The sequence below is a fragment of the Stegostoma tigrinum genome, chromosome 1 (assembly GCF_030684315.1).
Source record: "Stegostoma tigrinum isolate sSteTig4 chromosome 1, sSteTig4.hap1, whole genome shotgun sequence".
NCBI lineage: Eukaryota > Metazoa > Chordata > Chondrichthyes > Orectolobiformes > Stegostomatidae > Stegostoma > Stegostoma tigrinum.
Genome location: NC_081354.1, coordinates 67017747 through 67039639, shown reverse-complemented (window position 1 = coordinate 67039639; position 21893 = coordinate 67017747). Strand labels below are relative to the sequence as shown.

The following is a 21893-nucleotide window of genomic DNA, read 5'->3' as shown; positions in this document are numbered from 1 at the left end:
GGGAGATTTTGCAGAACACTTCCGTTCGGTTCGCAACAACACAACTGCACCTTCCAGTCACGAACCATTTTAACTCCCCCTCCCATTCTTCAGATGACATGTCCATCATGGTCCTTCTGCAGTGCCACAAGGATGCTACCCGAAGGTTGCAGGAACAGCAACTCATATTCCGCTTGGGAACCCTGCAGCCCAATGGTATCAATGTGGACTTCACCAGCTTCAAAATCTCCCCTTCCCCCACCGCATCCCACAACCATCCCAGTTCGTCCCCTCCCCCCACTGCATCACACAACCAGCCCAGCCTGTCTCTGCCTCCCTAACCTGTTCTTCCTCTCACCCATCCCTTCCTCCCACGCCAAGCCGCGCCTCCATCTCCTACCTACTAACCTCATCCCACCTCCTTGACCTGTCCGTCTTCCCTGGACTGACCTATCCCCTCCCTACCTACACTCTCCTCTCCACCTATCTTCTTTTCTCTCCATCTTCGGTCCGCCTCCCCCTCTCTCCCTATTTATTCCAGAACCCTCACCCCATCCCCTTCTCTGATGAAGGGTCTAGGCCCGAAACGTCAGCTTTTGTGCTCCTGAGATGCTGCTGGGCCTGCTGTGTTCATCCAGCTCCATACTTTGTTATCTTATTTCATTAGAATCTTGTTTAATTCGGGAATAGTTAGTAGTTAGAAGGGGTTTATTCAGTTTGTTAATAGCTTAGTTAATTTGTTCACTGTTAGTGTTAGATAAATAAATTGTTACTTGTTGATTATGAAGCAAGTGTCAGGAAACTATTTTATTTATCCACTGGAAATTGCTGAAGGGCAGGCCACACCTTTTTTCACATTCCTTTTAAAGATTCTGGGGTGATTGCTTCTCTTTGGCTGTTTCGGCTTTAGTTCTCTGAGACGGGGGAGGTGGAGCCTACACTTTAGAACAGAGGAAAACATCATAATTTAAATTCACCCTAATTCCCCTTCATCTGTGACATGTCTGACTCTTAGCACTTTTTTTTCCTCCATATATGTTACCTGGCATGAGTATTTCCAGCATTTTCTATCTATATTTGAGGTTTTTAATATCCGCAGAATAAAATGTTACTTTTTGGATTTGTTGGAAACCCATTTTCCAGACACAGTGCTACTGAACTTAGCTAATTCAGCTCAGTTTAATTTGATTCATACTTTAAATTCAGTTTGTTCCCACTCTCAGCAATTCCCTACTGTCTTCAGTGATTATTCATGACTCTAGCTGAAGATCTGTTGACTAACCTGTTGGCAAGTGGTACAACGAAAATGAAAGATTACGCTGATTGGGTCAGAGTACCAACGAACATCATTACAATTTATTTGAAGAACATCAGGTTTAGCACAGAATTTGACAAATACTTGCATTAAACTACACAGACCTTACATTCATTAAAAATGCTCTGGTTATTACTGCCTCCTAATCATGAAACAGTAAGTAGTTCTCAAGTGAAATCTGCTCTTCATTTCTAGTTAATTTCCAATAACCACAAATGCACTGTGCAAAGCATGCACATCTGCAGACTCCTTTCACTGGGGAGTAGTTAAACTGCCGTGGAAAGCAATCGTCTGAAACAAGCAAAAGGAAAACACAAGAGACGTGTCTGAGTTAAAGATACTTCCAACACAAAGGCTGAAGGCATTGTTCTGGAAGATTTTAATTACAGAACAGAGAAACCTGAAAGGAAAGTGCAAAAACACAATCCCTGCTGTCTTCCAAAATTAACAATAAGCATTTGACTAGTTTAAAGATATGGTCGAGTTAATGAAGTCCTAACTTACAAATGATTACTTTATTGATCTTTTAAACAATTTTATTTTCAAAGAGTAGAAATCCTTTAATCTAGGTTAATAAAACATTGAACCACCCTGTCCAGGGAATACAATGTTTATAGATTGCACTTGACAATTCAGTCTTTTCTGTTCCTACATTTTAATCTTCATTATATAAGTAAACATGCTAACTTCTCAATGTGGCTAGCTACAGAATGCAAAAGGGAGTCATGGAGTCATACAATACAGAAACAAGCCCTTCAGGCCAACTCGTCCATACCGACAAAGTTTCCCAAAGTAAACTGGTCCCATTTGCCCACTTTTAGCCCATCTTTCCTATTTATGTGCCTGTCCAAATATCTCTTAAATTGTACCTTCATCCACCACTTCCTATGGCAGTTCATTCCAAATACAAACCACCTACTGCGTGAAAAAGTTCCCCCTCAGGTCACTATTAAATCTTTCTCCTCTCATCTTAAAAATGTATCCCCTAGTTTTGAATCCTGCATCCCGCCACTGGAGAAAAACCTTTGCTATTCACCTTATCTGTGCCCCTCATGGCTTTACAAGCCTTTGTAAGATTACCCCTCGACCTCCTATGTGCAAGTGAAAAATGTCCCAGCCTACCCTGCCTGTTCTGAAAATTCAAAACACTCCAGTCCTAGAAATATCCTGATAAATCTTATCTGAATCCTCTCCAATTTCATAATATCCTTCCGATAAGTGGACAAACAGAACTGTACACAGTACTCCAAAAGTGGCCTCACCAACACCCTGTACAACTGCAACATGACATCCCAACTCCTAATGCTCAATGGTCTGAGCAATGAAGGCAAGCATGCTAAATGCTTTCTTAACCACACTGTCGACCATGATCCATCTTTCAAAGAACTATATACGTGAACCCCTGGGTCTCTCTGTTCAACAATATTAACCAGGACACTATCGTTAACTGTGTAAATGTTGAGCAACATGATGATCTGTGCATTTGCAATGCATTGTTTAGAATTTAAAAGTCTAAGTGTGATAGTTAAAGTTTTAGCAAAGATTTGTAGCTCAGGCTGTGGGTGAGGTTGTTGACTTGGTCAGTGAGCTGGCTTGTTTTTGTTCAGACATTTCGTCACCATGCTAGGTAATACCATCAGTGAGGCCTCCAATGAAGTGATGTCATTCTATTCTGCTTGGAATTTATGCTGTCTGGTCCGTTGTGGTGAGTGGTGTCATTTCTGGTTTTGTTCTGTATGGACTTGTATATGGAGTCCAATTCTCTCTGTTTGTCGATTGCATTATGGGTTGAGAACATTTAGAATTGGATCCCATATACAAACCCAGACAGAACAGAACTGGAAATGACGCTACTCATCATAATGGTCTTGACAGTATAAATTCCAAGCGGAGTAGAATAACATCGCTTCATCAGAGGCCTCACTGATGACCTTACCTAGCATGGTGATAAAAAGTCTGAAAAAAAAACAAGCCAGCTCGGCGAGCAAGTCAACAACCTCATCTAAGTGTGATAATGCCCTCTGATTTGTGGCATAATTGTTTATTTTAAAGATTTTCAAAGTCACTAACTGGATTTTTAAACATAGCTTTTAGAAATAGCTGTTCATTACACTGGTCTTCAGGAAACAGAAGATACAAAGTGTAAACTTTTACCTCCTTCCTTACCTCTGTTGAATGGTCCACGCACTTCAACAATTCCCTGTGACAGTATGAGCTCAATTTAGGCTCAAGCTGAAATCTACTCCACAACAGAGAGATGAAATGTAGGTACAGTGATGGCTTTGCTTCATACCACCTTTCAATCTGCATATACAACACTGAATTGTCACTTTTAGTTGAACTCTCCATCTACTTTGTTGTTCCCCTCCTACATTTTTCCACATAACTCAGCACAAGCTCAAGGAACCGCTCCTCATCTTTCTACAAGGCACTGTGCACCCCTCTGGTCTTAACAACAATTGCATTCTGCGACCACAGCTCCTATTTTCACTGGCACAGCAAGCTGCTGGTGAAGTAACATCAGTGCTGCAGATTTACCAGGAACAGAGGGATATGGGGTGGGCTTGAGATGGTGATTTCATGCTGCATGTTTGCTAAGGTAGTCCACACTTGTGGGTTTTCCTGCTTCGTATGTTCTCATCCAATTCTTGAAATAACGGTGCTTTGTTTGCTTGACCAGAGTAGTTTTTGCTTCTCTTTCTCTCTCTAACTCTCCTGTAACTATTCATGCATTTTCTAGACTCATTTTTTAAAAATTTCTTTCATCGCTACGTTAATCTATAACACACCAACAACAATTCTGTCATTTAACTATTCTGTATTTTCTATCGACTCACAGTCTCCTGTTTCTCTCCACTTCTCTTTTGGCTTTGGCCTGTATTACGTTATAGGGAGTTCATCTGCAATATTTTCTTATACAATATCATCAAATTGAATCATTAACCCTATCTTTCTCTTTCCATAGATGCATTTTTACTTGCCGAGTGTTTCCAACATTTTTTGCTTCCATTGCCTGTGCAGTGTTACCTTAGGAATCTTCTGCTCCCCTGGAGAAAATTCTCTTCCAGTCCACATTCTCCACAGAGGTCTGCAATGTGGCTTCTGGGGATATCGGTGCCAGTTGTCTCCCTTTTTGCACTATTAGACATACTTTTTATTACTCAGAATGTCTTCCCTGGTCACTTCTAGCACATACTCCAAATGGAATACACCTCAGTTCTTTTATATCTTGTATGTTACTACACGTTTAGGAGGTATACTCATGACATCATTCCTGTATCATGTTATGATACAGGTATAAAGTGGGTGCAAAAGTCTCATGTTCTACCTTTTCTTGGATGGCCTAAAGCATGAAATGCTACTAGTTACGCACTGCTCAATTGTCATTGGATTGCTTGATGATGTGCCTGTGAATGTAGTATTTGCATACAATAACCAGCTGAATTCTCCAACATGCTGTATCTATGCCTCATTTCTTGGATTACAAGGGCTAATATAAGCATTGTTCCATCAGTTAAAAAACTTGCTGGATGCAAAACCACATCACCTCCCCTTTAAGAGTTGCAATTTGATTTTAAGAAGGACAGACCGACTTGACAGGGTGTTAGGCTCTTACAGACTTAGACTCATTGTGTTTTGCAGTGGTTTTAAGGGTCCTTTCATGTGGATGATTAAGCAGCACCAAATTTGAATTCTGTGTCAATCATAAGGAAGATGTATAAGTTATCAAGAATCATAAATTTTATGCCTATTTTGGTAGGTTATTCGATTTTACTGCCATTATTTTTTATTCTGCAGTGCGCATGTCACTGTAGCCTGCTTTCTCACAATCCTTTGTGCTCATTCTCACTTTCCATTTAACCTCTGCTAGATTCCAAGAAAAGGAACGTTTCCTGCTGGTCAGTGTGATGCCTTGGAAAAACTAAACTTTGTTTTCATTCATCCACAGGATCAGGGCATATGGTTGAGGCCAGCATTTATTGTTCATCTCTAATTACCCAGAGGGCAGTTGAGAGTAAACCACATTGCTGTGGATCTCAAGTGACATGTCGGCCAGACCAGTTAAGGACGGAGCCAGATGAGTTTTTCCAACAATTGCCAGTGGATTCATGGTCATCACTAAACTCTTAATTCCCAAATTTTTATTGAACTTAAAAATTCCACCATCTGTTATGGCGAGATTCGAATTCAAGTCTCCAGAGCATTTCTAGGTCTGTGGATTAGCAATCCAGAGATAATACAACTAGGTTGCCACATCCCAATGGACTATATATTTAATAAACTGACTACTGAACCAGAAGCAAAAAGTTTACTGCATTCAAACTGCAGAAATATGATAATCTGTAAAGCTTTACATTTGGATGACTTCAGTTGTTATACTTTATTGAAGGTTTATTTACTCTGATCCCAGAGAGACTTTAAGACCATAATAAACTGACCTGAAATTCACATTAAATTAAATGCTCAAGCTTCGCTCATCTGAAGCCTCGAGTTAGATTGATGAGCAGCGGTTAATACCGCTGCCTCACGGTGCCAGGATGCAGGTTCAACTCCAGCCTCGGGTGACTATCTGTGGGGAGTTTGCACATTCTCGCCATGTCTGTGTGGGTTCCACCTGGGTGCTCCAGTTTCCTTCCACAGTCCAAAGATGTGCAGGTTAAGTGAACTGGCCATGCTAAGTTGCCCATTTGTCTAGGGATGTGCAGGCTAGGTGGGTTAGCCATGGGAAATGCAGGATTACAGGGAGTGGACAGGGGGTGGTTTTGGTGGGATGCTCTTCAGAGATCCAGTGTGGACTCGATGGGCCAGTTGGCCTGCTTCCACACTGTATGGATTCTAAGAAGAAAATACATATTTTTAAATGTCTTTTGTTTTACTTTATTTGTTCAAAGGGATGTGGGTATTGCTGGCAAGTCATGAATTTGTTGCTTGTACTTAATTGTCCTAGAGAAGATGACAATGAGTTGCTTTCTCAAACTGCAGTTTTTCCAATTTTTCTGACTTGTTCCAAATATACTTTGTACAGTTCTGTAGTCCTGTACCTCCAAAGTAACTAATTTTCAAACTTCAACCTTATCACTGTGTATTGGCACATTCATGGTAAACCTTATTGCCACAGGAACCAAAACATGTCATCACTCCACATCAATGCCCAGCATTTTTTTTTAACATGACTCACTGGGTATTAATTAATAGTAGTTATGCCTTACTGCTTTGGCCCCTCTGCCATGCTGTTCATCATGCAGACTTCTGCCAACATTGGCTGTCAAAACTCAACAGTGAAGAAACCAAATTGCAGGAACTTCACGTTATCAAGACTATGAATCACTCTCAATGCTCAAACTTGGCACCTTTCTGGTATTGGTGGCTCAGTGAGCAAATGAACCACTAGAGAAAGCCAAATGTAAACATATTAAAATGTAAAATACTGTGCATATTGGAATTTTAGAATAAAAACAAGTAATGCTGGCAAAACTTAGTAGTTCAAGCAATATCTGTACACTGAGAAACAGAGTTAACAGGATTAACATTCACAAGCCCATATTTTAATTTATAGATTGCAAATTTTTATTTTCAACAGGATGCCTGATCGACGTGTCTCCTAACTGCAGTAGCAGACAGTGAGTTTGCTCGGAGTATGGCACGTAGTTAGGGTTTTTGGATGGGGGCATTCTGGCGAAGTTTGCCAATGATACGAAGATAGGTGGACAGGCAGGTAGTACTGAGGAGGTGGGGAAGCTGCAGAAAGATTTAGACAATTTAGGAGAGTGGTCCAGGAAATGGCTGATGAAATTCAATATGAGTAAATGTGAGGTTTTGCACTTTGGAAAAAAGAATACAGGCATGGGCTATTTTCTAAATGGTGAGAAAATTCGTAAAGCAGAAGTACAAATGGATCTGGCAGTGTTGGTCCAGGATTCTGTAAAAGCTAACTTGCAGGTAGAGTCCGTGATTAAGAAAGCGAATGTAATGTTGTCGTTTATCTCAAGAAGGTTGGAATATAAAAGCAGTGATGTGCTTTTGAGGCTTTATAAAGCCCTAGTTAGGCCCCATTTAGAATATTGTGTCCAATTTTGGGCTCCACACCTCAGGAAGGACATACTTGCCCTGGCGCGTGTCCAACAGAGATTCACACAGATGATCCCTGGAATGGCAGGTTTAACATATGATGAATGGCTAAGGATCCTGGGATCGTACTCATTACAGCTTAGAAGGTTGAGGGGAAATCTAATAGAAACTTACAAGATAATGTATGGCTTAGAAGGGATGGACGCTAGGAAGTTGTTTCCGTTAGCCAGGGAGACTAGGACCTGTGGGCACAGCCTTCAAATTAGAGGGGGTAAATTTAAAATGGAAATGAGGTGACATTTCTTCAGCCAGAGAGTGGTGGGCTTGTGGAATTCATTGCCACGGAGTGCAGTGGAGGCCGGGACGTTGGATGCCTTCAAGGCAGAGATCGACAAATTCTTGATCTCAGAAGGAATCAAGGGCTATGGGGAGAGTGCAGGGAAATGGAGTTGAAATGCCCATCAGCCATGATTTAAATGGCGGAGTGGACTTGATGGGCCAAATGGCCTTACTTCCACTCCTATGTCTTATGGTCTTATAAAAGGCCTCATAGCAGTCTGGGCAGGGGGTTGGGGGGGTTTAGGGGTTGGAGGAAAGAAGCTCAAAGAAGCTGGAGTACTTCAAAACAGCAGAGGAGCACATAAGTCAATTGCATTTTGAACAGGGGGAAACATAGGTTCTCCACAATGATGTTATAGTCTCCTGTGAATTGTCAGATTTTTCCAAATCCTGTGAAACCCAACTGACCAGGGTTAAGCTGTTTGACAGGTTAAGAATGAAGTTCCCAAATTCATTCTTGTAGTGGTTACCTACAGCAGATTGTCCCCAACTCACTTATGCTCCACCTCAAAATAGAGGGTATGCAGAGTGTTCGGGCTAATATTGTTATAATTTGTGCTAAACATCACCTGATCCCAACTGAGCCATTTTTGTGAGTTAAATTCACCACCTTTTCATGCGCTTTTGCTCATTAAAAGTAACAAACCCAAGACCTTCACTATTTCTCTCTCCACAGATGCTGTCTGATCCATCCAACATTTCCAACATTTCCTGTTTCCTTCTTAGAAAAGTAACAGTAATTTAGAAATGTGAGACTTAAGTTCATATTGTTTCCAAGTTTGTAGTTTTCAGTTTGATTATCTTCACTTGGTATCCATTATTCAATGAATAATCCCCAGAGGTACAGTGGATTTGTTGATGGCCAAATGCAGCTAAACGAGAACTAAAGTGTGAACAGATGCAGCCCATATTCTGCCTTACATTGCTAACAAAGTGACTATCTTGCAAATAGGACAAAAAAAACTTCAAAAATTCCACTGTTACTAAGCAGAGCATAGTAAGTAAAGGTATTGGCATGTATACAACACACAAACGTACAGGGACATCATTGGATCACAGCAGTAAACATTAAGTAGTCTGCCTCTATATCAACTGGGTACTGAAAAGATCATTATTTCTCATTGTGTAGAGAGGAACAGATGTAGGCTCAAGCTACTACTGACAGACACATTGTCTCAGTCTTAAACTTAAAATACACCAAATTGGATTGCTTCTTTTTTTGAGCACAGGGGTTGCACCCAGTTGCATTAATGCAGTCACGATGCAAACTTTTCCCTATGGGTGTAGCTTTCAGCTACTGAACTGCTGGCTAGTCTAGTGCTCAACAGCAAGTATGGATAATATGTTTCATTTAACCTGCCCCTCTTAAATGGGAGGTGCGCACGTTTCAAAGGGGCTGCTATTCACTGCGGAATTTTTGGCTGTGAGGAGAAAGAGCATCAACCAAAAGAAGGTTCCCAGGTTCCTAGCCCTGGAAGACGCAGTCTAGAAAACTGACAGGAAAAGAGAGACCAGAGCAGAGGCCACGTCTGAATACTCTTGGAATGACAAGACAAGTGGTCTCGAGGTCTAGCTCCTTAAGATTGACCCCAAGGACTTGCCAGCATAGCTGCAAGAGGTTCAATGGCCTCGTGATGGTAGTCAAACTGAATATTAATAAAAACATTGCGTAGATGCTCCAATTGTAGAAAAGAACAAAGTGGAACAGCCCAAATAATTCACCATGACCAGGTGCAAGAACAATCAGACCGTTTCAAGGGACTGGTAATGTGGCTGCAACCAATCTCTTCAGAGTGCAGCAGTACAAGCACATACAAACAAACCCAGCAGAGAATGAATCAAAGAAACTGAAAAATAGGGGAAAAAGATTAACTTTACACTGCACTGTTCACAGCCTCAATTTTCTCAGTGTTTTGGAACAAATGTTTGAAGAGCAATCACTGCTGTAATGTAATAATGTCAGTACCTCATTTCTGCACAGCATGGTCTCATGTACTATAATAAAGTAACTGGCCAATTCATCTATTTTAGATGTTATTTGAATGATAAACGTTACGTGCGAATTCCTCTGCTCATCTTGAATCAACACCACGAAATCTCTGATATCCACAATGGATTAACATCTCATCTGAAAAGTGACACTTCCAGCAGTGTCAAGTAGGTTCTATGCTCAAGTAGGGCTTAAACTCATACCCACTTCAGCCACAGCTGAAAAACTCAGGTCAACATACCATGAGAAGTATGAACTTCTACTTAAATACTTATTCAACCTTCCAAGATGATATGGGAAAGAGAGTATTTGGAGACTGGAAACATGTAATTATAAATTGTAAACTGAACAGAGAAATGTAATCACAATATTGTCTCACACTCTGTACCAGGGACAGCTTTTAAAAATAAGTACCATGGAAGAACTGAAGATAAAATGTGAAGATTTGACACAAGACAAACAGGCTGCTTTTGAAAAACACAATCATACAATGACCAAATAAGTGCTGTGCTACAGTGGAACAATAAATCGATTGAAACTCCTCTCTGCCTTATAGTTTTGAGATTTGTAGATTTTTAACAGGCACTTGGTGGTAAACATTAAGATGTCTTTTAAAAGTTGAGGCAATGCTGTGGAATACTGGAGCCCAATATTATCAAAACCAAAAATCATACAAACCAATTAATGAACAAACTGGCCCTTTGAAGGGGAAACAGGAGTAAGACAAGAGATTTTTGTTGTTACAGAGATAGTAAGAACTGCTGATGCTGGAGAATCTGAGATAACAAGGTGTCGAGCTGGATGAACACAGCAGGCCAAGCAGCATCAGAGGAGCAGGAAAGTTGATGTTTTGGATTGAGACTCTTCTTCAGAAATGCGGGAGGGGAAGGAGATTCTGAATAAATAGGGAGAGGGAGAGGCGGATAAAAGATGAATAAAGGAGAAGATAGGGGAGAGGAGACAGGCAGGTCAAAGAGGCAGGGTTGGAGCCTGTAAAGGTGAGTGTAGGTGGAGAGTTATGGAGGGGATAGATCGGTCCAGGGCGGACGGACAGATCAAGGAGGCGGGATGAGGCGAGTAGGTAGGAGATGGGGGTGGGGTTTGAGGACCATCTCTGATGCCTCTCTCTCCCATTCTTGGACCTCTCTGTTTTCCATCTCTGGGAACCACCTGGAAACCAGTTTTCATTTCCAGCATACCAACTCCCACAGCGACCCAGAGTACACCTCCTCTCACCCACCTTCCAGCAAAAAGGCCATCCCTTATTCCCAATTCCTTCCCTCTGCTGCATCTGCTCCCGAGATGAGGCATTCCACTCCCGCACATCCCAGATGTCCTCGTTTTTCAAGTACAGCAACTTCCCCTCCACAGTGGTCGAAAACTCGCTCAACCGTGTCTCTTGCATTTCACGTAACTCATCCCTCACACACCCTCCTCGCAATAATAAACAAAACAGAATCCCCCTTGTCCTCATGTACCACCCCACCAACCTTCGGATGCAAAGCATCATCCTCCAACTCTTCCGCCATCTGCAATCTGACCTCACCACCAAAGGCATTTTTCCCTCCCCACCCGTCTGCTTTCTGGAGGGACCACTCTCTCCGTGCATCCCTTGTCCGTTCCATAGTCCCCACCAGTCCCACCACACCCGGCACTTTTCCCTGCAACCGAAGCAAGTGCTACACCTTCTCCCACACCTCCCCCCTCACCCCTATCCCAGGCCCTAAGAAGACCTTCCACATCAAACAGATGTTCACCTGCATATCTGCTAATGTGGTATACTGTATCCGCTGTTCCCGTTGTGGCCTCCTCTACATCAGGGAAACCAAACGGAGGCTTGGGGACCGCTTAGTGGAACACCTATGCTCGGTTCGCAACAAACAACCGAACCTCCCAGTCGTGAACCATTTCAACTTCTCCTCCCACTCCTCGGACGACATGTCCATCGTGGGCCTCCTGTAGTGCCACAATGATGCCACCCAAAGGTTGCAGGAACAACATCTCATATCTCACTTGGGAACCGTGCAGCTCAATGATATCCACGTGGACTTCACAAGCTTCAAAACTTACTCTCCACCTCCCCCGACCACATCGTAAAACCAGCCCAGCTCGTACCTGCGTCCCTAAACTGTTCTCCCCTCTATCCACTCCTCCCACCTCAAGCCTCATCCCCATCTCCTACCTACTAGCCTCACCCTGCCTCCTTGACCTGTACATCCTCCCTGGACTGGCCTATTCCCTCCCTAACTCTGCACCTACACTCACCTTTTCTGGTTCCAAACCCGCCTCCTTTACCTACCTGTCTCCTCTCCACCTATCTCCTCTTTTATCCATCTTTTATCTGCCTCTCCCTTTCTCCCTAATTATTTCAGAATTCCCCTTCCCCTCCCCCACTTCTGAAGAAGGGTCTAGACCCGAAACGTCAGCTTTCCTGCTCCTCTGATGCTGCTTGGTCTGCTGTGTTCATCCAGCTCTACACCTTGTAACCTCACATGTTTATTGTTGCCTTTTTTGCTTCTTTCATTTAATGTGAAGAACAAAGCCTTGTTGTTGAGATTGCTATTGAATGATTTTAAGTTTTACTGATCATTCTGTAGCACAAGCAACCACATATGGAGGACATGATTTTTAGACTAGCTGTACTAGCAGCAAAAATAGGCTTCAAAGTCAATCATCAAAACTAGGGCAATGCACATAACCAATATTAAAATGATTTGACAGGATTACTATAAATGGAATGCTCATTTGGGGCACAAACAAATTAACCTGTCCTGGAAACAATGTTAATAAATAACTGTCGACTTTAAAAGTTATTAACACAGGAAAGGTGGCAACTGTATTCTTAATCCCTAAGCAAAGTTATTTTAAAATAATATGAATTAAGTGGCCTCTTTATCCTGCTCAATTACTTGCTGTGCCTGCAAACTGATTCTTTATGGCCTTTGCACTAAAACACCTAGATCCTTCTGCACATCAGAATTCCTTTGCATTTCTTCATAGCAGTGCCTTTTTATTCTTCCTGCCAAACTGAACAACTTCATATTTTCCCATTTCATGCTCCATCTGGCAGATCTATCCGAAAACTATATAACTACTTAGCTTTTGTGCTCCTGAGATGCTGCTTGGCCTGCTGTGTTCATCCAGCCTCACATTTTATTATCTTGGATTCTCCAGCATCTGCAGTTCCCATTATCACTAACTACTTCAAAGCCTACTTTTCTACCTATATTTGCATCATTTGTTAATTTAGTTACCGTGACATTGTCTCCATTATCTAAGTCATTTGGTAAGTTGTACAAGTCTGCTGCTCCAGCACAGACTCTACTTGTTACATCTTGCCAGTTAGTCAAAAACCTATTTATGCATGCAGTCTGTTTTCTGCCGGCCAATCTGCCTTCCATCCCGACATTTTACATCAATGCTATGAACTTGCATTTTCCACAATAATCTTTGATGTGATATCTTATCAAATCCCTCCTGGAAATCCAAGTGCATCCCCTCTGTCCCCAGCATGTTACTCTTTCAAAGGTGTCTCATAAGTTGGTTAAATGATTTATCTTTGATGAAACCATAGTGGCGTTCCCTGATTACCTTCAATTTTTGTAAGTGTGCAGCTATAACCACTTTACTGATCAATTTTAACACCTTGCTCATGCCAGACATCAAACTAACTGGCCTGATGTTTCTTGCTTTCTGTCTCTCTCCTTACTTGATATGTTTTCATATATCTTCTTTCGAAGTCAGAAAAACTTAGAAATCCATTAAGGCACGTTTTAAATGTGACAAGGAAAGAAAAGTGGACAAGCCCCAAGGGGAACCAGGAAATAATGAAGCTTTGAAGTTGCAACAACTTAAAGTCTGGGCCCCATTTTCACAAATTCCTTCAAAAATTTGTCCTTATTTGGTCAGACCTATGTTTTGGACCAGCAAAATAGTGTGGATTTTCAGAGTTCACAGTGGCCCAGCTACTGAAAAAAAACACGCGCACAGCAGGAAGAAAGTAGAATTGAAGTCTGCAAATTTCAAGTGCTGACTGGTGAGTCAGAATGGCTTTATTGGTTCCACTAGCTGCTGCTATGGAAATTAAGAAAGATACAAAACAGACTGGAATTTGTTCTAGGCACAGTGGTGAAGCTATGAAACTGCTCCAAAACTGAATACAAGCCCAATCAAATAAGAGGAGCAACCTATTGCCAATGCTGGGGAAGTGTATGACAAGGCCTACTGCATTTGAAACCTCAAGGGGGAGGAGAAAACTCAGGCAGGAGAGACTGCGGATTTTGAAGACCAAGTTTGAAGGTATAATGTCACCAATTGCATGTTGTTTAGAATGTCCTTCAGTCCCAGAGTTCCTTCATTTCCTAACAAGGGCAATGGGTCAACAGCAGTTACCATGGCAACTATTTGCCACGAGAATGACCCTTCCTGGAAATGAAAATTCTTCAGGAGCAGCTGGGTATGAGATGAATAAACAACACAATTGCACATGTAGAAGACCTGGTCGACATAAAGAATGTGTGTGCAATGCATGTGTGGAAATTAATGAAAGTGAAAATGATTAGAACTGACACAGAGTTTTAAGAATGGAGGATACATGTTGTTGATTATGGGTAATAGGTAATTAAGTAAGTTGGAGCTACAAATAGAAGCATGCATTTTTTTCATGTAAAGAGGATATTTACAGAAATGCATTTGTACATATTGAGTTGGCTGGCTTGACGTAATGATGCAACCTCTACCTCTGCTGTAAGTGATTTCATTTAGGTTTGCAGCTGCCATTAAAAACATTGCTTGAAAAGTTGTTTTCTTTTTAATCCTGTAATGGGCTGTAGGGGTCACTGCCTGGGCTAGCATTTGTTGCTCACCCCTAGGTTCTCCTTGAGGAAGTGGTAATGAGCTGCCTTTTTTGAACCACTGCAGTCCATGTGCTGTAGGTAGCTCCACAATGCTGTCAGATAGGGAGTTACAGGATTCTGACGCAATGACAGTGAAGGAAAGGCGATATATTTCTGACTCAGGATGGTGAAATTAAATGTTGATCTCTAAGAAACAAAGACAGGAAAAATTACCATGGGAATGAGGAAATGATGGAGGCATTGAATAAATATTTTGAGCCTTTCTGTACAGCACAAGACATATAATACATTTCAGAAATGGATGGCAAAGGGAGTGAAGAAATTAATATCGATAGAAACAAAATATTGGAGAAAATTAAGGGACTAACATCCAACAAATCTCCAAGAGTCAGTATTCCACACCCTAGTGTTCTAAAAGGTGTACCTGTCGAGATAGTAGATGCTTGTGAATCATACAATCCCTACAGTGTGGAAACAGGCCCTTCGGCCCACAAAGTCCACGCCAACCCTCAGAAAGTCCCACCCAGACCAATCCTGCTATAACCCACCTAATCTACACATTGCTGAATACTACAGGCAATTTAGCATGGCCAATCCACCCAGCCTGCACATCTCTGAACTGAGAGAGGAAACCGGAGCACCCGGAGGAAATGCATGTAGACACAGGGAGAATGTGCAAACTCCACACAGACAGTCATCCAAAGGTGGAATCGACCCCTGATAAATTATAGTGTGTGCTCGCTATAATTTTCCAAAATTCCTTAAATTTGAGAATGGTCCAATCAGATTCGGAGTTAACAGATGTAATACTTTCAAGAAGGTAGGGAGGAGGAAAACAGGGAACTACAAGGCAGTTAGTCGAAAATCAATTGTTCAGAGCATGCTGGAATCTATTATTAAGGCAGTCCTAATTCTTTCCAAAGTCATAGCATCACTAACATAGCTTAGCATGATTTTACTGAAGAGAAGTATTGTTTGACATGTTAATTGGAGTTTTTTTGAGAATCTAACTAATAAGGTTGAGAAAGGGGAATGATAGATGGTATACCTGAATTTCCAAAGAGCATGCATTAAAATGTTGCACAAAATGTTAATAGGCACAACAAGGGCTCATTGGAGATGGGGGTGATATATCAGTATGGATGAACAAATGGTTAGTGGGCAGGAAGAACTGAGTGGCCATACTGGGGCATCTTTAACTTGACAGGTAGTGAATACTGAAGTGCCACAAGGTCAGTGCTGGGGTGTCAGCTATTTAGAGCCTATAAGAATAACTTGGATGAAGAGACAAACAGCAATGTATCTAAGATAACAAAGTGTGGAGCTGGATGAACACAAAAGGCCAAGCAGCATGTCAGGAGCACAAAAGCTGACATTTCGGGTCTAGACCCTTCATCAGAGGAGATCAACAACGTATCTAAGTTTGTTGATACAAAGCTGGGTGGAAATGTGAGCTGTGGAAAGGCTACAAAGAGGCTGAAAAGAGAACTACACATGTTAAGGGAGTGGGCAACACAATGCCAAGTGGATTACAATGTAGGGAAGTGTAAAGTTTTCATTTTGGTCAGAAGAATAGAAAACAGACTTTTTTCAAAGGTTTGAAACTTTTTAAGCGTTGATTTTCAAAAAGCTTGTGTGTACTTGTGCAAGTTCCGCAGGAAGTTATCGTGCAGATACTGCATGCCATGAGGAAGGCCGATGGCATGCTGGCCATTGTCGTAAGGAGATTAGAACATAGGAATAAAGATGTCTTCTTGCACTTGTACAAGATTTTAGTGAGCATATATATGGCATTCTGTAAGCAGTTTTGGTTTCCACATTTAAGAAAAATGTACTTGCACTACAGATGGTACAGTGAAGCTTTGCTTTACTCAATTAGTCCCTGGGATGGGGACTATGATGAGAGGTTTAGTAAATTGAACTGATATTTTCTGCTGTTGTGGCATACAAGATGATTGAAAGATTTCTGAGAAATTACTCCTTCTGGTCAGGGAATCTAAAATCGCACAGCACTGTCTAAGGCAAGGGGCTGGTCAGTTAGGATTAAGATGAGGAGAAATATTGTCACAAAAAGATGTAAATCTTTGGAATTTTGTGACCCAGAGCATTATGGAGTCTCCACCAATGAATATGTTTAAGGCTGGAAAGATAGGTTATTGGTTTCTAAAACAATCAAGGGAAAGGGGAGCAGGCAGGAAACTGGAGTTGAAGGCCAAGATTGTATTGACTGTAGATGTTAGAGCATACACAATAGGCCATATAGTATTACTCCTATTTCTTGTACTCCTGTATGTTATTATCCATATGTATTCAAACAGAAGTCTGACTGACAATGGGAGTTGAATTTTCTACACTCCCTTGGGCATGTTGACAGGTAGGAATTGTGGAAAACAAACTGGGTACCATGGGAGCAGCACACTCATTGCCTGCTTATCCTCATCTAGCCCTGAGGAGATATTTGGGCATAGGGTGGGTTGTCGCCTCCACTGGACAACCCAAGTAGCCATTTAAAGGCTTTCTCTGCCACCTCTGGGAATTTTTTCCCCCCAGTGGAAAAAATGGACGAAACTACTGAGTGAAAGCTGGTGGCATGGTGGCTACACAAGGGATGCCCACCAAAAGGCCCAAAGGTATTCTTCCGCTGATCCACCCACAGAGTCCAGCCAACCATTGCTTCACACCACTCTCACCAGGGGCTGTTAGCATGGCCCCAACAAGAGCATGAATTTTTGTTTACCAGGATCCATGGCTCCTCTTGCTCAAGATATTGCCTGCAGTCAGCAGTGGCCATTACTTCAGGTGGTACAGCTGGATCAAGAGTTCAGTGGGCCACTTGCTTGGCTGGCACTTCTCAAATGCTGGACTTCCTCTCAGCCAGCAGCACAGAGTCATATAGCACAGAAACACACCCTTCATTCCAACTCGTCCAAGTCAACCTTGCTCCTGAGCTAAACTAGTCCTACTTGCCTGCATGTGGCCTATATCCTTCCAAAGCTTTCCTATTCATGTACCTTTCCAAATGTCTTTTCAATGCTGCAACTGCACCTGCATCCACCACTTCCTCTGGCAGCTCATTGCATGCACAAACCACTCTCTAAAAAAGTTGCTCCTCATATCCTTCTTTCAACTTACTCCTCTCACTTTAAAAATATGCCCCATAAGCTTTGAACTCCCTCACCCTTGGGAAAAGACCCTTGCTACTCACTTTATCTATGTCCCTCATGATTTTATAAAGAGCTACAAGGTCAGCCTTCAACCTCCTACATTATAGGGAAATAGGTCCAAGCCTATTTTGATAACTCAAACTCTCCATTCCTGGCAACATCCTGGTATATCTTTTATGAACCTCTCCAAGTTAATAATATCTTTCCAATGGCAGGGCGACCAGAATTACATACAGTCTCAAACTAACTAAAAGCTCAGCAGCTGTTAAAACAAGCGCAGGATAAGCCAGAGAAGTACATGTGGGATCAACCCCTGGCTTTTATACCAGGTCTTGTAAAATTCAGCCCAATTATCCTGTCACCTAAAACACCAGTTGCAACACACTGAACACTACTGCTGTTGAAATCAGTTACTTTAGAAAGACCGAAGTTGCATATGGCTTCTTCAGCATTCACATGTAAAGCAATTACCCTGGGCTGACACTTTGTCTTTGTTGCACAGGTAATATCAGGGCAATAAAAATCAGTTGCCTTTTCTGGACAATGGTGATTTGCTCTAGTAAAACAGTTACAAGTTAAAATGGTTGAATGTCCCAAGGATAATTCTAAGTCACTGCCTTTATATTATGTTATTCATCAGTGAAGGACAGCCATGAGCCTTCTTTTTAAGTGAGATGCAACACTTTCTTTCAGCTATACAATGCTAAGGTAAGGAGAAAACACTAGAATTAGAGACTCTATTTCATTGCCAATGCTGTACTCAATGTGCAATAGATTCTTCAGCAACAGCTAATGGTTTTAGTAGCCAAAGTATATCAAACTGGCAGGACATTTTATTCAAGATAAATGTAACCATGCTACTCTAAAAGGTTATACACAGTATGTATCCAGTTGCTTATTCACTTTTGCGACAATACAGCATAATGAACACAAATATTTTTAAAGACAGAATCAAGGGCAGAATCTTATGTGCATTGAAGTATTGTCCTTACCTTTACATCGTTAACATTCATCCTTGTTCCTTCCTTCCCGACAAAAATGTCATCAATATCCACCAGGATGTACCTTTCCAAAGAGAGTGACAATTTCTTCCCTGAAAGGAAACCGATTGCATCCACGAAAATAAGTTTGTGCAGCCAAAAATTCAGATTGTTGCCAAAAAGAATTCGCTGAATTCCATCATATAGGCCCAGATCCTGAACCACCGTGGCGTGCAGAATTTCTTCCATGATCGGATACGGAATGTTTTCAGTGGATCTTGGTTTGGCCAGCAACACAGGCTCATAGGTAGAGTGATTGGACTGGAACACAGTCCAGTCCTCTCCTGGTAATGGGCCTCTCTCAACTTCTTTAGCTTTGGTGATGTGCAGTAAAGGTGACCGTGGGTTTATACAGCAGTCCTTAAGCGCAAGGTTGGTGTGCAAATTTAAGGGAAAGCCCTTCAGCTGTGAGCTCAATAAACTATTTTCGTTAGCTTTGTGGAATGCTATAATGCCAACATTGTACTCCATACAATATTTATCTAGCAGCTCTCTATTCCAGGAGTCCATATTCACATATTTCAAAATGTTTTCGTATATAATAAGTGCATATCTTCCCCGGTCTTTGTTTGTAAGGGCAGGGATGTCCCCTTTGCCAGGCGCAATTTCAGTGTGGTGCTGAAAATGGCTTGATTCTAAAATTGCCACAATTTCTTGCCCAAGCTGTGAATATTGACTCTCAACAAACACCAGGGCCATAGGGTCTGCTCTCGACGTGTCAATGGGCTTTGCAGTTTTCATTTCAAACAATCTGTATGGTAGGAGTTTGAGATCTCCACAATCTTGTTCTGGAGTTGGCTTCGAAAGTTCCAGCTCTTGTTTGTAGCCAGAATACAGGTAATAAGCTGATATAATAACACTCACCATGCAAAAGGCGGCTAGTAAGATTACCATCCTTCGCAAATGCCTCCGAAACTTAATGAAAAAATTCATGTTTTGTTTTATCACCTTTTCCAGTTTTTTGTTCCCTTCTATGATTCAACAGTGGACAGAATACAAACAATTTTTGCCAGGATGTCACCGTAGCTCATGTAACCATTGCAGAAAAAGTTACTGTTGTTCTTCATCAAAGCCGACAGGGTGAAACACCTGGCTTGGTTCTCTTCTGGATTTCTTCAACTGATTATGCCAAAGATTATTGGTCATATTTAGTTGAATGTGGACACTGTTCCATCGTCCTTTGGAGAAGTACCAAACCTGGGCAGAAGCACCTTCACTGCTGAAAATGTCTGTTAGGAAAAAACATTTAAAAAAATGTTAGGTAGAACAAGCTATTTTGATAAAGCACAAGCACTCCAATTTTTGCCTGATGTCGGTCAATTAAGAACCAGCAAAAGCCTATAAAACACACTCACTCTTCCCACAGTATGCCAAAGGGATTACTTTTAAGACCAATTTAACTTTATGTGTAGTGATCTGCCACTATTTTTCCTCAAATTGAGCAATTAAGTTGTTTAGTTTTGTAAGGAAGGTAAACAGCATTGCCTTCTGATCATCGTGAAAGTGTTTCCATCAAAGAGCATCCCTTTGAAATTGTACATTTAAGTGTGTTTTTAATGTTTATAAACAATGCCCTTATAAAGAAAGTTGTATTTTTCTCTTTATTTCTCATTTTTTGTTTCAAAGTCAGGCATAAATGTTAGTCCTAACACTTTTTATTATAAGTTATTAATAGATTAAAGAAAATTCACAGCATTAAAATTACAGCAGGTCACACACTTGAGGGCATCAGGATTTAAACTAATTTCATTTTTGTCTCAGATGATTCTGACATGAGTAGGTTTTATATGTGCTTAATTTCTTCACATAAAGATATGATTAAAGTCGTAGACTCATTATGGCATTGATAATGGGGCTTCATTCATGTAAGGAAGACTGCTATTGGAAGATGGGTTGCATGAAGGGAAGTTAATATTTGGAGACAAATCAAGCGAGAAGACCGATAATTGTAACTGGATTAAAACTGATGCCTATCACATGTTTCTCATTTCCCTGATAAATCTTTCAACGATTATTTTTCATATCTAACATCTAACTTTGCTGACCTTGCCCTTTGTTTGAATGACAATTAGACTGCCAATCACAATAGGAATTTAGCTCCTACTTTTTTGTAATGTTTTCCCTCTCCAATAGTATCTATCTCTTAGCAAAGATATTTACTCATTTTTGGTAGTGGTCTTGTTTTGTATTTGCTATTTACTCCATAAATAATTTGAGTTTTGAGGAAAATAAAGTCGATCATTACTTCTACTTACCAGATCAAACAGTCAATAAAATTAAGACAAAACATAGGCCCGGATTTTCCATTGGCCTGACAATCTTTATTCCAGTACAGATTGGAGTTACAAGTAGTGGTCCTGCATATCCCTCATCATTGCCCACTACAAAAAAGTTGCTCAAGAAACTGAAGATTCTGCTGAACAATTCTACTCACAGAGTAAAAACCGAAAGAACTGCGGATGCTATAAATCAGGAAAAAAAACAAAGTTGCTGGAAAAGCTCAGCAGGTCTGGCAGCATCTGTGAAGGAAAAAAACAGAGCTAATGTTTTGGGTCACCAGATTTAAAACATTAACTGTGTTTCTCACGTCTCACACGCGCACCACCACCAATAATCCCCCAAGAGCTTAAACTGACATCCATCAGAACCAGACCACCCTTTCCTCAGCTCCGCACACAAACCACTGCTTCCCTGCTTCTGGAGCTGATATCCTATCCCTTCTCCTCATTCCATGTCCTACCACTCGCCTCACCTGCCAATGGATACCTTCATCCCTTCACCCTCTCCACATCTACCTCTCATTCCCCGCCACTGACACATTTATCCTTTCCCCCGTCCCCTTACCAATTTGCACCCCAACACTTTACCAATTTAGCAATCAACCCTATCCTACTTTGCATCATATTCAGCATCCTGCTTACCTGGTGCCCTACTTCATACGCATTTGGCATCTCAATCCCTGGCCCCCTACCCCTTACCAAGCTGACAGACTATACAGCTAGCACCCTACATACCTGATCCCTCCCCCACCCTGCCTATTTGCAACATTACTCTCCCAGCAGGCCAACATCATGCTAATCTTATACATTAGTATTTGACAGCAGCTTTTTAAAAAGGAGCTGCCTTTGAATCTAGGCTTTT

The 21893-nt window shown here is 41.4% G+C and overlaps 1 protein-coding gene across 13 annotated transcripts in view; it reads right to left on the bottom strand.

Moving 5' to 3' along the window:
• ndst3 (N-deacetylase/N-sulfotransferase (heparan glucosaminyl) 3) overlaps nucleotides 1–21893 on the bottom strand; it is a 989735-nt gene that overhangs the window by 294780 nt on the left and 673062 nt on the right. For all 13 annotated transcript variants that reach the window (XM_048537072.2, XM_059646033.1, XM_048537017.2 and 10 more), the window contains one exon: nucleotides 18705–19981. In XM_048537072.2, the coding sequence (XP_048393029.1) occupies nucleotides 18705–19685 (981 nt within the window). In that variant the 5' untranslated portion in view covers nucleotides 19686–19981. The remainder of the gene's footprint in view (nucleotides 1–18704; nucleotides 19982–21893) is intronic.